Source organism: Rhinolophus hipposideros (assembly GCF_964194185.1).
Source record: "Rhinolophus hipposideros genome assembly, chromosome: 18".
In the NCBI taxonomy this organism is placed as follows: Eukaryota; Metazoa; Chordata; class Mammalia; order Chiroptera; family Rhinolophidae; genus Rhinolophus; species Rhinolophus hipposideros.
In genome coordinates, this window is record NC_138064.1 from 26334985 (window position 1) to 26351216 (window position 16232).

Genomic DNA, 16232 nt, shown 5'->3' on the forward strand with positions numbered 1-16232 from the left:
AAGACTGAAAGGCAAGGTCCCGGAGGGTCCTAAACACAAGGCTTCCATGTTCTCTTCCTGTGGAGCCAAGGAACATCACCCTCTCTGCACATTAATGTCTATAATCAGCCAGAAAATGCACCTGAGCTTTGATATCCAGAGCTGTTATTGGGGTTTCATCATGTAGATATGATTAATTGAATCACTGACTACATGGTTGAACTCAACTCCCCTCCTCAGAGGTTGGTCAGTTATTACGTGAATTAAAGCCCCAGCCCTCTAAACATCTGGTTGGTGACCAGTCCACTCAACCAGACACCTTTAGCATCAACTCATGTGTAGTCCAAAGGGACCACCATGAATAACAGAGATGGTCCTATCACTCAAGAAATGTCAGGGCTTGGAGGCTGTCTCCCAGTCATCTGGGATGAAAACCAGCCAAATTATTTATTATATTAATACAACAGAAAGCTTTACAGCCTGCTATAAGCAATGTCCTTGATAATGAGTGAACTTATACACAGATGTATCTAAATGAATCTGAATGTGCCTAATCATTGGGTAAATTCCCAGTAGTGGAATAACAACAGCTACAGAACCCCACAGTCATTAACACTGACGTTGAAATTTTCTGAGAAAAACCTTTAAGTACTTAGCAGATATGAAGAGATATGCTTTCACACGTATATAAAAAAACATAAATCTAAATAAAATTAAAATAGCATTGCATTGTAGTTATAGAAATTTACCTGAACACTTCACTATGAAAACTTTAATTGCCCAATGTTCATTCAGAACTTTTGATACACTGACTATATGATTTTGGGTAGAACATTTGATTGTAGGAATTTGGATATATACATAGTAATTTGGTTTCCCTGGGTTATCAAGTTAAAAGTTCTTAATTGCAAAAGAATAGTCTGTTCATTTGGGAATATTTTAATTTAAATATATATATATTCAAACCCAAGAGGACAACAGTAGATAAAGGTATAGCTAAATTTTCTCATTCCTGATTGTGGTCACATGCATATAATACACATTTAAGTAGGGAAGATTTTTGAGGTCACTTTGGAAATTAATCCAGATGTTTCACATTGAGTGTCAGAGTGGCTCATTCACACAGCTGTAAATCAGAACCAATATTTTCCATGTGTTTTCAAAATGAACTCTAATCTATCAACAGTCCCCCTTTCAGCAGCACACAATAGTACTTGTGAAGGTTGTTGAAAGCTACTTTATCTGCACATTCATATTTCAAATGAATGAGGTGATTGGATATACCTCAAAGGCAATATGTCCTCCAGTTGCCACTTTAAGACTGCCAGTGTTTTGTATTCATTTCAACCTGAAAGAACAGTCAGAACAGATATAGGACACAAATCAGGAGTTAGATTTTTCTATGTGTCAAATTTAGTGTTGAGCTGTTAAAAGTTTTAATACCCTAATTGTGAAGTCATTTATTTTATTCCAGCATTCCTCAGAAGCCATAAATTGCTACAAGATGCCATCAGTTTATTTAGCTCAAAACACATCAAATGTTTCTGTCTTTCCATCACCCATGATTGTTTGGTGTTAATTGCCTTCAAAAATGATCTTAGCAGAGAATGCCGGGAAATGCTTATCTAGCAGTTCACTACTAGCATTAAGGATTTTAATTGTGCTAGATAAACATGACAGGCAATTATTGAATGTTGTTGCACAATTGGAAAATAAAAAATGGAATACTGAGCATTATACTATGTAGCAGTTTTGTCTTTATCTCAGTGTCTAATTTGTATCTTTTAACAATTTAGTAGGTTGAGTTTTATTTGAGAGATGTTTTCTGTAATATGCTCTTGCAAGTTCAGACATAATGTGTTATATTTGTCTACTCAGTAATACAAAGGGAATCAATCTGAAGTGATACATAGTAAATCTCACTACTGCCATCGTATTTCAATAGATAAAATGGAAAGAAAAAGTTTTCATTTACCTTTTACTCTATGAAGTAGAGTCACGAAAGATTATGTTTTCTACTTTCCACTATAATTACTAAATAAAAAAAGTTGAGAGGTTTAGTTTGAAGTGGTTTTGAAGTTCAGCATGGTGGAAAAATGCAATTCTTCTAGAAATATTTCAGTAACATCACCTTTAAAATACTAGTGTCCTTTTTCCAAAGCAATTGATGATGTTGGGAAATAATTGTGCTTTAAAAATATTATTGGACTTTTACCAACATTAAACAGTTTGGTCACAGGCTGGCACTGATTTGGGAATAACTTTAGACATTTTTACAGTTTGATTTTATTTCTTAAACTATTACTAGGCAACACAAAACTATTACCTTAAAAAAATTATTACTAGCCAATTTTTTAAGCATCTCATGCTGTTTTAGGTCAATTCATTAACTGGCTGTGCTGTAGGAAAAAGGGAATGGAATTTGAAATATATTTCAATTCAAAATAGTGATGTAGGCTTTTGTTTCCTCACCTCAAGCCATAATTAAAGTCAAGATATCAGATGTAAGTAGACGAATACACCCCTCTTAAAGATTATGCTTTTCAAAATGTTCATAAATTATTCCTTCAATTCACTACTGGACTTTCCTCTGGATCATTATCGATACTCCAAAAGCCTTCTTCAGTGTCAGAAGGATATTCAAAACTTAACATCTGCAACTTCTTTCTGTCTTCAGTGTTTTACAACTGACAAAACCCCAACTGGCACACCTGCCTTCCTGACGATTATCTGAGACTAATTACCACTTTGGAAAACTCATTTAGTGCATCCTGTTCATCATACCAAATTTGTGATCCCATCTTTAAAAAAATTTGTGTTTTATTCTTCATTATAATTAGGTGATATAATATGCATATATTCTCTGATGCATCAAATTTACTCCTAGGAATACTCCCAACAGAAGTGCGTGCATATGTTCATTGAAAGACATGTTCTAGAATGTTCATAACTATTGTTAATCATAGCTGCACATTGAAAAATACCCAAATACTCGCCAACAATAGAATGAATGAATAAGCCATAATGTATATTCACACAATAGAATACCATACATCAAGGAGAATGAACAGTCTCCAACAACATGCAACAATAGGGATGAATCTCACATCGCAGTGTGGAGTGAAAGGAGATTAGCACACGTGGGTATACACTGTGTGATTCTACTCACATAAACTTTTAAAAAGCAAAACTTTTCTGCATTGTGAGAAATCAGGATAATGGTTGCCCATGTGAGAAGGGGTAGTGATCAGAAGGGAACACAAAGGAGGATTCTGGAGTGTTGGTTTCATGAGTTTTTTTAGTGAACTTGATATTTATGAAAGGTGCACTTTTGTGTAAAGAGACTACAGTAAGTTTAAAACAGGTGATGTATACCTTTGACAAAACTATCGGGGATAATGTATAGAAAGATAGTGTGGGGACAGAGCCCCAGAGAGCAGTTTCCAGGCTCTTGCCCTCACGTGGAGGGGTGCTGGCTCAGGTAGTAAATGGCCATCAGCTGTGATTGGATGGCCGTCAGCTGTAACCATTCAGCCATTGGCCACTAATATAACTGCCACAGCTAAGGAGGAGAGTCGAGGGAAGTCAAGGAGAGTCGAGGAGAGTTGGTCGGTTGGCAGCAAAGCGGACAGCAGGTCACATGTCGTGTGAACCCAGCCTCCAGTGAGACCATAGTGGTATGACTCCCCTACCTATGGCTCCGGGGGTGTTCCTTTTTGGCCTAGCCATATTCTGCATTCTTATGTGGGGAGCGGGAAGAGAGACCCCACAGGCCGCCCCACACAACAGATAGGCTACAAATCTACTCTTCTTCCAGATTTTACTGTTTCCATCTGTGTCTTGTAAAAGCGTTCCTAATTTCAGTCCCACATACACAAATGAATACAAGTACAACTGGTGAATCTTGAATAAGCTCAATAAATTCTGTCCATCTCAGTATCTTCGTTGAAATTATACTATAGTCACCATTGGAGGAAAATGGGAAAAGTATAAAAGGTACCTCTCTCAATTATTTCTTGTAATTATATGTGAATCTACAATTATCTTGATAAGAAAAAGGAAGTGCCAAATAAACACAAGAAAATATATTAATTTTCCAAAATCAGACCCTACACCAAGTGAACTGTAGCTTAATGTCTGGGGTTGCTGTAAAGATGTACTTTTAACAGGTATTCTAGGAAATTTATGATAAGCAAGGTTAGGAAATATTTCATAGTAAATTGGCAAGTTTTTGTTTTGGGGGGGTTTGTTTTGTGTTTTATTATTATTATTATTATTGGGGAAGCAGAGCAGGACTTTATTGGGCAACAGTGTGTACTTCCAGGACTTTTTTTTTCCCAAGTCAAGTTGTTGTCCTTTCAGTCTTAGTTTTGGAGGGTGCAGCTCAGCTCCAGGTCCAGTTGCCGTTTTCTAGTTGCAGGGGGCGCAGCCCACCATCCCTTGTGGGAGTCGAACTGGCAACCTTGTGGTTGAGAAGATGTGCTCCAACCAACTGAGCCATCCGGGAGCTCAGCAGCAGCTCAGCTAAAGGTGCCATGTTCAATCTTAGTTGCAGGGGGTGCAGCCCACCATCCCTTGCTGGACTCGAGGAATCGAACTGGCAACCTTGTGGTTGAGAGGACGTGCTCCAACCAACTGAGCCATCCAGGAGCTCAGTGGCAGCTCAGCTCAAGGTGCCGTGTTCAACCTTGTGGTTGAGAGCCCAGTGGCCCATGTGGGAAATGAACCGGCAGCCTCCGGAGTTAGGAGCACGGAGATCCAACCGCCTGAGCCACCAGGCCAGCCCAAAAAGAATTTTAAATCACTATCTCAATCCAGAGCACTTTGGGCATGAACTTATAGACTAAATTTGTCATATTGGTTTTTATGTGGTTTTATTTCACTATAATAAAAGAAATCAATGTTTGTTCATTTTCTTTTAAATCTACCTAGAGTGAAAAGAATAAAATACTTAGGAATAAATTTAACAAAATAAGTGTAAGGCTTATACACTAAAAACTGCAAAACATCACTGAAAAAAATTAAAGAAGACCTAAATAAATGGAAAGAATATATATCTGTAAGTTTCAACTATAATTTTGAAGTGAACTACCATAATAGCCACCATTTATTTCAAGAAATGGAACATCATAATCAGTACCTCAACATGTCCCCATGTGTCACTTGTGGACTTAACAGCATCTTTGGACATTGTCCCTGATTCGTTTATCTTTTCAGGAAATTTTTTTCTTTTAGTTGAATTCCTTTATAATTTAGTCAGCTTGTCAAAAGGTTTTGGTTAAGAATATCTTGTGTTCCAAGCATCCTTCTAGACTCTGAAGGAGTTATATCCAAGTAATGAAGATAAATAATGCATACATAAAGAAATAACACAAATCTAATACAAAATGAAAATAGAAAGTGATGGTAGCTTGAAGATGATCTGTTAAGAGTTGGGATATATATATATGTATATATACATACATATATATACATATACATGCATATACAACTATATATATATATACAAATATATGTATATGTATATGTATTAATAGTGCCATAGGACTTAATTATCCATGTACCTGGATTGTTAAGATGGCAATACTCCCTAACTGATGAAGCTATTCAACACAATTCCTATCAAAATGTTAGCTGTCATTTTTGGCAAAAACTGACAAGCTGATTCTAAAATACATATATAAATACAAGGGACCTAAAAGAGCCAAAATTATCTTGAAAAAGAAGAAGAAAATAGGAGGACTCACTGATTTTTAAAACTTACTGCAAAGTTACGGTAATCAATACGGTGTGGTAATGGCATAGGGATTGATGGAATGGCATTTAGAATCCAGGTATAAATCCTTACATTTACGGTCAATTGATTTTCAACAAGGGTGCCAAAACAAATCAATGTAATAGAATAGTCTTTTCAACCAATGGGCCTGGGGTAACTTGATAATCATATACGAAAAATGAAAATAGACCCCCTACCTTTTTATCATATACAAAAATTAACTCAAAATGAATATATAACTAAATATTAACAGCCAAAACTATAAAACTCAGAAGAAAACATAGGTGTAATTATTATGAGCTTGAATTAGATAATGGTTTCCCAGCTATGACATCAAAACACAAGCAACCAAAGAAAAAAAGAGATAAATTGACTTTCATTAACATTTAAAATTGTATTCCTCAAAGGACATTAAAATTTTTTAAAAAGACATAATAAAAAGTTTTAACAAATGTAGAAATTAGAGCACTCCTACCTTGCTAATGATACTGTAAAATGAGGCAATCATGTTGGAAAACTGTTTGGCACTTCTCAAAAAGTGAAATACAGAGTTACTAAATGACCCAGCAATTTCATGACTAGTTATATACCCAAAAGAACTGAAACATTTTCACAAAGAAACTTGTCACAGCAGCAATATTCATAATATGCAAAATATGGAAACAACTAAAGTATTCATCAACTGATGAATGAATAAGCAAAATATGATACAGTTATACAACAGAATACTATTTAGTCATAAAAAGGAATGAAGTACTAACCCATGCTACAACATAAATCAACCCTGAAGATATTACACTAAGTGAAAGAAGCCAATCACAAAAGACCATGTAATGTTTGATTTCATTTTATGAAATGTACAGCATAGGCAAATCCCTGGAGACATAAAAATGATTAGTGGTTGCCAGGGGATGGGGGTTTGGGGGAAATGAGAAGTGATTGCTAATAGGTACAGGGTTTCTTTACGTGGTGATGAAAATGTTCTGAAATTAGATGGTGCCAACCGTTGCACAACTCAATGAATATATTAAATACCAAAATGTGAGCTGACTTTTATGGTATATGAATTATGGCTCAATAAAATTCTTAAAAATCTACTTAGAAATCCTAGTATAAATTGTTTATATTATAGTCATTTTCAAGATAGAATCCTTCATGTTGATGTAAAAGGGTAAGACAGAATGTGTTCTTGCACCCAGAACAACTACTCTCTACAAAGTGTTACTACGGAGGACAGCATTTTACTTTTGACCAGAGGAATTTTGTTTTTTCCACATAGTTGCCTGGAGAACAATAGTGATACATTGATATAGTGAAACACCAAGTTGGTGGTAAGGGACTGTTCAAGGAAAATGCTTCTATTTCTCACAACTACTCTGTAGACTCTTAAGTTAATTGGCTGTGTGATTGGATGGAATGAGTACTGGACCAGAGGTCAGAAAACCTTTCCCCACATTTTGCTGGGTGACCTCGCACCTGTCAAATATCTCTCTGCATTTGTTTCCTTATCTGCCCAGTAGAATCAATACTTGCCCGATACTTTTATAAGATTTTCAAGTGAATCCAATGAATACAAGATATGAAGGCACTTTGAAATGGACAACACTATAAAAATATGAAACATTATTTATTTAACATCCTTCGCTTTTCTTCTTCAGACTTGATTTTCAAAGAAGGGGAAACATAAGGTGCTAAGTTAAATGATTCTTTTTGGAAATCCACTGAGAGTGTCTGGCTTTCTTCTTCAGGAAGAATGTTGCGTGGACTCAGAAACCTGAACTTGTGCTACGTTAACAGATAGGATTTTGTAGAAAACTGTTATAATTTTTTTAATGAATCTTTTGGCAGCATGAGAATGATATGGCAGCAGACAGGTTATTGTCAATTAAACACTAGCTGTCAGAAAGTCAGAAATGTTGAAATATGGTGCGCGTGAATTCTAAGCAGATCATATGGCAGCTGCTCAGCTGTTATTATAACAGAGTCACCGTGTGTATGTGTCATTTTCCCGCAGAATTTAATTTGAATCCTTAATGACAGAGACATCTCTGCATTTGCGTGTTGCTGTCAAGTCAAACTTGGACCTTCTAAATGAGCTAGAATGGTGGGTGGTAGTGGGCGACTGACATGTGAAGGAGATGGCTCTCGACTCCTTTTCCTCCACTTAGGTTACATCGAAGAGGCCTGCATCATCCCTTGCCCCTCCGACTGCAAGCTCAGTGAGTGGTCCAATTGGTCCCGCTGCAGTAAATCCTGTGGGAGTGGTGTGAAGGTTCGGTCTAAATGGCTGCGTGAAAAACCATACAATGGAGGAAGGCCTTGCCCCAAACTGGACCATGTCAACCAGGTATTTTCTACCATGGGGATTATTAAAATACTGTGGTTTAGATTCACAATGATCTATTTTTTGTTCCAAAATAGACAAAAACAAATAGTCCCTGAATAATCGTGTTATCTTTAGAATGCCTGAGTACATACATATATGTTATTAAAATCCCAAATCAGACATATCATCTCTGTAGTCTCAAGAGAGTTAGTACCCTGCATATTTTTCAAATGAATTTGTCTTCAGTGGAAATAAAATGAAGCCTACCTTTTATTTGGTAGGTATTGGCAATAATGGCAAATAATGGCAAGGTATTTAATATAAAATTTAATTTACATCGAACTTGTATGCTGAGAGCAAGATTGTCTCATTCTTAGAATTCTCTAGACTCTCAGAAAAGGTATCTCAATGACTAGCTACTTCAGTTAAAAATCAAAGAAAGCATGTGGGTTCGGGTCTAAAATTAGGAAATATGTACTGTATGTTCATTTAAATTTGTGTGATATAAAATATGTTAAAAAATTTAAAGATGGCCTCAAAGGCACTTTAAGTATGTTATCTATCAATTTAGTCATTGGCCTTTTCAATCTTATTTGGAACTTTATTTGACTTTGAACGGACATTTCATTAGTTGCTCGTAATAGTTGTTACTCATGTTCTATTGGAAATATAAAGTAAAAGGCTAATAGAGGGAATTGTGACTAAAAGTAATAGAAAATGCATCAGACAATTCTTATCATGCTTGGCTTACATGTGAATTAAAAAAGAAAGAATTTCATATAGTATGTGTAGATATTAAAATGCGTATTTAAACTTATGTCACAATCAAATGAACCAAGTCATATGCACGAACCAACCTTAAATGTGTAGATATGTTTCATACATACATAGACTAATTTTAACCTCCAAACACACTGCGTACCACTACACAGACTTTCCTTCCTAAATTAACCTAAATTTTTCATAGCAATGAGAGTACACTGTTGAGAACTTTTGAATAAAGGGATTAGGATGAAGAAAGGGAAGAATTAAATGCCCTAGAAAGTACTCTGAATGAATCCTGATTTTCCCCTAGTGAAGTAGCTAAATTTGCCCTTAAATGCAACTGAAAGGGAGTAACACACTGCATTGCTGCCATCTATTGGTTTCCCTGTCCTAGTGACTATTTCCAAAGAAGAAAATTCACTTCCATAACCCTAATGAAACAGAATAACTGAAATGTTATAATATGAAATGTTTATAATACAAAATAATATTTTCCTACAAGTTTTAAAATCCTTAATTTCCAATAGAGAATTCAAATTTTAATAAATTTTGATCCATAATTCTAATAAAGAGAAATTCTATACCTATTTATACCTTTAGTATGTATGTGTATGTGTGCACAGCCAGTCAAATCTTAAAATTAATTGTGTTTGCTTCAGCATTTTGTTTAATAATGAATTTGCAAAGGTTCAGTACTTTGTGCCAAGTTGTCATGCTATGAAAAGCCTTTAATCTAAGCCATTTCTCTGTCACTCTTCAATGCTGATAGAATCTAATGCAGAGTCTGAGAAGTACATCTGGGTGTATGTTGTTAGCTTACTGGTGGTACATTGAGGCATTATCAACTGAAAAATCAAAGCTAAAACAAGAAATAATAGATTCTTGAATATTTCACCTTGAGCATAATTGTTCTACATTTAGAAAGAAACTTTTAGGGATTTATATGTTAGTAAAATATAAGGAACATAAAGCATATGCAAAAATGTGTGTCAATATTGAAAATTGTAAATCACATACTTTTTACTACAATTATACATTCCTCAAAACACCTGGTGGTACATTGACTCGAAAATTGTGTCTGAGGTTCCATTTTCCAATTGAGGAAATAAATGCGCATTTCCTAAGAAATATAGAAGAATGGATGAAGATTGGTAGATTGATCAATCAATCAATCCATATGTAGGTAGTCCATTCACAATTTGAGCCACAAGATATGTGTAGTTATATATCAATTCCCCATGGTAGGTATTTTGCGGTCTACTCAGCTTTCTGAGATGTCCTCATCCTGCCAATCTAATCCTTTCCTTGACTCTGCTGTTTGCATTACTCGTTTGTGCGTCTTAATTTTAGACAATAAGTTGTTTTTTTTCTCTCCCAAGACCTAAGAAAAATGTTCTAATCATTTACCAAAAAAATTAGGATTTATATAAGGATAATAATATTTGAAACTTAGAACGTGTGTTATTAAATATACTGACATTTTCCTTATTTTTGTTTCTTCCCTTTTTTTCATTTCTGTTGAATGTGACCACTCCAGGCACAGGTAAGAACTCTTAAACCTCATGGCTTATAAGAGAGTGCTGCTTGTTTTCTGTTTTACTTCTGATTTCTGAGAATGTATTTTTTTCCTACTGTTGTGTTGTATCTTTTACAGGAAAAAGAAAATATCATACTTGCCATAAAATGTGTGTTCTACAGCTGATCCCTTTTTATTTCCTAGCATGCTACCTGTATTTTCTCATTTTAGAATCAGGGCTTGAGGTGGGAAACTAGCTTTACTTCAGCAGCCTTGAAAAAGCAGTGACCTCTGAATGATCCTCTGGAGGTCCTCTGAGGTCCTCCGAATGATCTCATGCTTCTCAGAGGGAGAGTAAACACACAGGTAGCTGAAAGTGGGTGGCAGGAGTTTGTGCTGAACTGATCTGTATTCACTACAATGTAGGAGGTTAAAATGCTTGCCATCTAAGGATTTCCCCTTCAATTTTTCCCTTTCCCACAAGTTTTAAGGTAATGTTTTACCTAGTAGTATTTAGTCGTATTTTAATATAGCACCCAATGTGAATGTGATCACAGTAAGTATAGATTCTTACACCAACAGTGCACATTTTTTACTTGGAAATAGATCTTCTTTGTCACTTTATTTGGGTGAAGTCCACTAAAATTTGCAAAAAGAATAACTCCAAAGGGCAATTTAAATCTATGTTTTCTGGAATTAGTTATATAAGACATTCATATGCCTCTCTGTGTGTGTGTGTGTGTGTGTGTGTGTGTGTGTGTGTGTGTGTGTATGTAGCATAAAAAATAGAGTCAGCTTATTATAGATTTTGAAATGATTGATAAAAACATTTTTTATAATGGTTGAGTCAGCTCTGTTGCAGTGAATCGTGGTCCATTTATTTCCTTTATTTAGCCATTCTTCTCATTGAGAAAAGAGAATAATTGTTCATTGTTCTAAACATCCTGAAACCAAACAAACCACCTCAAACTTGGGGCTGAAAGCCTTTATGAATAAGGGAGCAGAGACACTTTGCTTTACTTCCTGTGGCCCTCACTGCTTCAGGCTGTAGCTGTGTGACCTGAAACCAATTGCAGACCTTACTTCCAAGCCCTAAATGATTGAGGGTTAATTTGAAGATATGTTCATGTTCTTTATCTTTTAGCTTAGTTTCATAAATGGAACACAAAAGATGCACGTGTTCATTGTTACACATACTTATTTGGAAAACAAGCCAAATTATGTTTACTTGAAAACAGCTAGTTTGATACATTTCATTCATTCCTTCCTTCATTCGTTCATTCATTCATTCAACAAATCTCTATTAAATGCCTAGCGTATGAGTAACCAGGGGTAACTGCTGAAGACACAGAAAACTGTAAATAAGACCAGTGGCCCAGGAAATCACAGTACTGTGTGGTGAGGGTCAGTGCGGGGAAGTAACGTGTCAAATGTGGTCCAGCAGGTCAGATCGACAGCTGCAACATAATAATGGAGGAACAGGATACAACACAGCTAGCTAGCCCTGCCTTTCAGTGCTAGAAGTCTCAACAAACGTCTCTGTGCTTCCATTTTAGAATAAGGAACAACAAAGGAGAGAAATAAAAATACATAAAATAAGAATACGATTATTAAGTTGTAGTCTTCCCACTCAGTCTCATCAGGTTCCTAAGATGAGATCATTGAGAACGATGTGTGTTTCAGGTATATGAGGTCGTCCCTTGCCACAGTGACTGCCACCAGTACTTATGGGTCACAGAGCCATGGAGCGTCTGCAAGGTGACCTACGTGAACATGCGGGATAACTGCGGAGAGGGTGTGCAAACCCGAAAAGTGAGGTGAGGCCAAGCCTAAGTGCCCAGAGAAGCAAAATCCACAACACCTCCCAGTTTCACACCTGCCAACATGAGCGTTCACTGCTCGCCAGTCTCCTAAATACGCTGTCTTCAGTTTTATTTTTAGGGACTTTGTGTTCATGGAACATTCTAAAGGGATCTGCTTCGAGCAGCAGTTTATCGTATTCGGCTTTCTGATTTAGGAAACTTCGCTTCAAGGTGCTTTTCTTGCAGGGAAAGAGTCTCATATTGAATTCGAGCAGAACCAATGCCGATTTTCCATCCCCAATAACTTTTTCCTTCAATGCCAAATATATTTCTAACTGCATTTCAGTAATAATGTGTGATAAATTCTTGCTCCTTTATAACCAACCGACCAACTTTTAAATACTGTCACCTGCTCCAGGAAGCCGTCTCTAAAACCCCTGCTGGTTAGCGCTTCTCATTTCTTCTTCTGTGGCCTCACTGTCCGGGACAATAGCCACTAGCCACGTGTGCTCACTTTCACTTTAAATGTAAGCTAACTAAAATGAAATAAGATAAAAAATGTGTTTCCTCAGTTAACAGGAGCCACATTTCAAGTGCTCAGTAGCCACAGGAAACGAGAGGTTATTCCATCAGACAACATTTCCATCAACACAGAAACTTCTGTGGAGCAGCATTGTTCCATGGTACCCCATGTGCACTTCATTGTTTTGACAAGCTCCCGTTACATGTCTGTTGCCTTTATTAAACCCTGTACGTTTCTCCAAACTGAAACCTTGTCACAGTCATAGAAATTCCCTAACACATAATACAAGCGTGATACTCATTAAATTTTCTCCACAGCGTCTGTATACAATCCTTAAGAGTTCTAGAACCTAGGAAACAAGTTTATGAGGTTTTACTGTCTCCACTTTGTAGATTCACAAGTAATAATGTACCTCTAGTAAAGTGACACAGTTGGCATTCAAACCTAAGTCTCTTGTCACTCTTCTTTTTTTTATTAGTTTCACCTGAAGCTGAATCATACTGAATGTCAACTATAATTTAATACATATATGTATATGTGTGTATATATATACATATATGTGTATATATATATATATATATATATATATATATATATATATATTCACGCTTTTTAATTATACCAGTTTCTTCTAACCATGCTGAGTGGCACAAAGTAAAGACAAATCTAAGTACATCCAGAACTTGACAACTCATGTTTTGAAAAAGCTCATTCTCACCCGTGCCTTAACTTTTTATCAGTTTAAGATTCATGTCTTAGTGTGTTTCAATAGGAAAGTAGACCAAATTAACACTTTTTGTTATTCTAAGTTCTTGACATACTGCATATAACTTCGCTTCTAATAAAATATATATTTTATTAGGTAATGAGTTGATAAGGAAATGAGTTGATAAGGAAAGGAAAGGAAAAGGCAGATATTCTGCTTTCTACCCTTCTTCAAAATTTAAAATTTCTCCTTTAAATTTAAAAATATTTCCCTGATATTAAGAATTTGATTGCGTTGGTTTTTTGGTTAATAAAAGAAATTATAATGAACTACTGTTCTTTCAACTTTCCTTTCAACTATCTGTGTACGTGTTTCTTTTTGCTCTGTGCATAGATATTTTCAACATTTCCAAACACATCCTAAATAAAGTAACTTTTCTGATCAACTTATTTTTTTCAGTAAACATCTTTAATGCATATAGAGAAAAGAGAAGGTCAGGATTGATTGTGATCTCTGATCATGTAATAATGTTTCTTTATTGAGTAGCATACCTCCCTAACCTTATCCTCTGCTAATTAAGGTCAAAGTGTCCTGCTTAGCTGTCAGCAATCGGTGACATTTTAGGATAGATGAGTCTGTAAGAGCAGGATTGAATATATTTGATCTCATTCTTTCTCTTTTACGATGGTATGACATATCAAAGACTGAGTGATAGAAATGGTTTGCCCTGGTGGAAAGAGATACTTTTCACTGACAATTTTTTAAAATTTCCAACACATTGCAATGATAATGATGGTGATGATAAAAATAATAGTAATAAAACAGATTGATTTGGTTCTTTTTATTGTTGCTTTAGAATTCTCTGCAAACAGTGCACCCCCTATTGCCACACGTGTGGTGAGCCTCTGGCCCCACCCTCAGCCTCCATCTTTATTCTACAGTGTTTTCTAATATAGTTCAGTTTTCTCACAGCATAATTCCTTTCCTATGGAAAGGAGAAAGGCCAAGAAATTGAAGAAAGCAAATGAACTTAAAGTGCCTTCCTTTGGGCCCAAAATTCGACCCAAATATTCTGTATTCTAGAGTGATTAAAAAAAATCATTAATACCAAATAAAATAAATAAAACATAAATAAGCTGAATGTCAACAATAAAGGTTTTTTGTTTCTTTTTGTTTTTATTGTTTTGCAATTGTGGCACATTCAAATGATGGAATTCAAATGTAATCATTAAAAATTATATCTTAGAAAAATAATTTATAATATAAGAGAGACATGAATAATGTATTGTTGCTCTTTTTTCTTAAATGGTGCAAATAGTAGGTAAAGTTTGCTCCCATTTAATAAAATGAAAATATATGTTTAAATATAATAGTCTGTTAAGAGTGGTTTTCTCTGATAAGAATTATGCAATTTTTTTATTTCCTCTGATTTTCCTAAAATGAACATACTGCTTATATAATAAAAATGAAAGGAAGAGAAATGCCTTTGAAAATTAAGTTTTATGTGCATAAGTACTTAATAGAGTATTGACCATCTGTCCTTAACTCCGAATCAATAGGTAATTTTGCAAGTTAATCCTTGTACATTGTGTCAGTTCTTGCAGTGAGTGCAATCTCTTAGCAGCAGATCCAACTTTGAGTATTGAACTCTCCTGTCTGTTCTATGTACTCTCAAAGCTGCTATCAACAGAACATTTTTTTCATTTTTTGTACTAGTTTCAGGTGTACAAAACAATGTAATAGTTAGACAATTCACCCCTCACATAGTGATAACCCCCTCCCCCAGTCTACTACCCCTCTGACATCGTATATATCTATTACAATTCCATTGACTCTATTCCCTATGCTGTACTTTACATCCTGTGGCTATATATATATATATATATATATATATATATATATATATATAATTATAGTTGACATGCAGTATTATTCAGCTTCAGCTTCAGGTGTACAGTGCAGTGGTCTGGTATCTATACCATCCATGAAATGGTCTCCCTAATAAGACAAGTACCCATCTGACACCCTACTACATCTTTACAATGTTATTGATTATGTTCCCCAAACTGTCTTCCATATCCCTGTGGCAATATTGTGACTACCAATTTGTGCTTTCTAGTCCGCTCCCCTTCTCCCTCATCCCTACCCTCCTCCCAACTAGTAACCATCAATTTTTCCTCTGTCTTCTCTGAGACTGTTTCTGTTTAGTTTGTTCATGTATTCAGTTCTTTAGATTCCACATGTAAGTGAGATCATGTGGTATTTGTCTTTCTCCATCTGACATATTTCACTTAGCATAATATTCTATAGGTCCATATCATTGCAAATGGTAAAATTTCCTTCTTCTTTATGGCCAAGTAATACTCCATTATATAAATGTACAATGAACGTTTGTACATTTAATAGTTAATAATCTCTCCAGGCACTTTTTTAAAAGGCCTTTGAAGATAGAACTTTTTCCTGGGAAATTAAAATTCTCTCAAAGAAATTTATAATTTTTTTCTTTCAACAATGAAATCAAATAAATATCTGTGTGTTTTTGTGATTGCTCTTTAATGTATTTATCCAATTTACAAAAAAATATAGAGGTGGTGGGTATTTGTATAGATAATTTTTCAGGCTACAAGCCAAATTAAGACATGACTAATAGCACACTTTCTGAATGCACCCCACAGGAAAAAGACATTTCTCTTAAATTCAGCAGCACTGTATAGAAAAGTTATTCTGCAGAGTAGACATATGAAGATGCAGTGCCCTGACTGATTGTAAATTTCTGGGGAAAAAAGTTGAGATTTCAGGTATAATTTGGTAATGTGATTCAAGTGACATTTTAAAACAT

General features: G+C 35.3%; 1 protein-coding gene across 1 annotated transcript in view; it reads left to right on the forward strand.

Moving 5' to 3' along the window:
- THSD7A (thrombospondin type 1 domain containing 7A) overlaps positions 1-16232 on the forward strand; it is a 623382-nt gene that overhangs the window by 576050 nt on the left and 31100 nt on the right. The window contains exons 16-17 of the mRNA XM_081079273.1: positions 7924-8102; positions 12046-12179. Of these exons, the coding sequence (XP_080935399.1) occupies positions 7924-8102; positions 12046-12179 (313 nt within the window). The remainder of the gene's footprint in view (positions 1-7923; positions 8103-12045; positions 12180-16232) is intronic.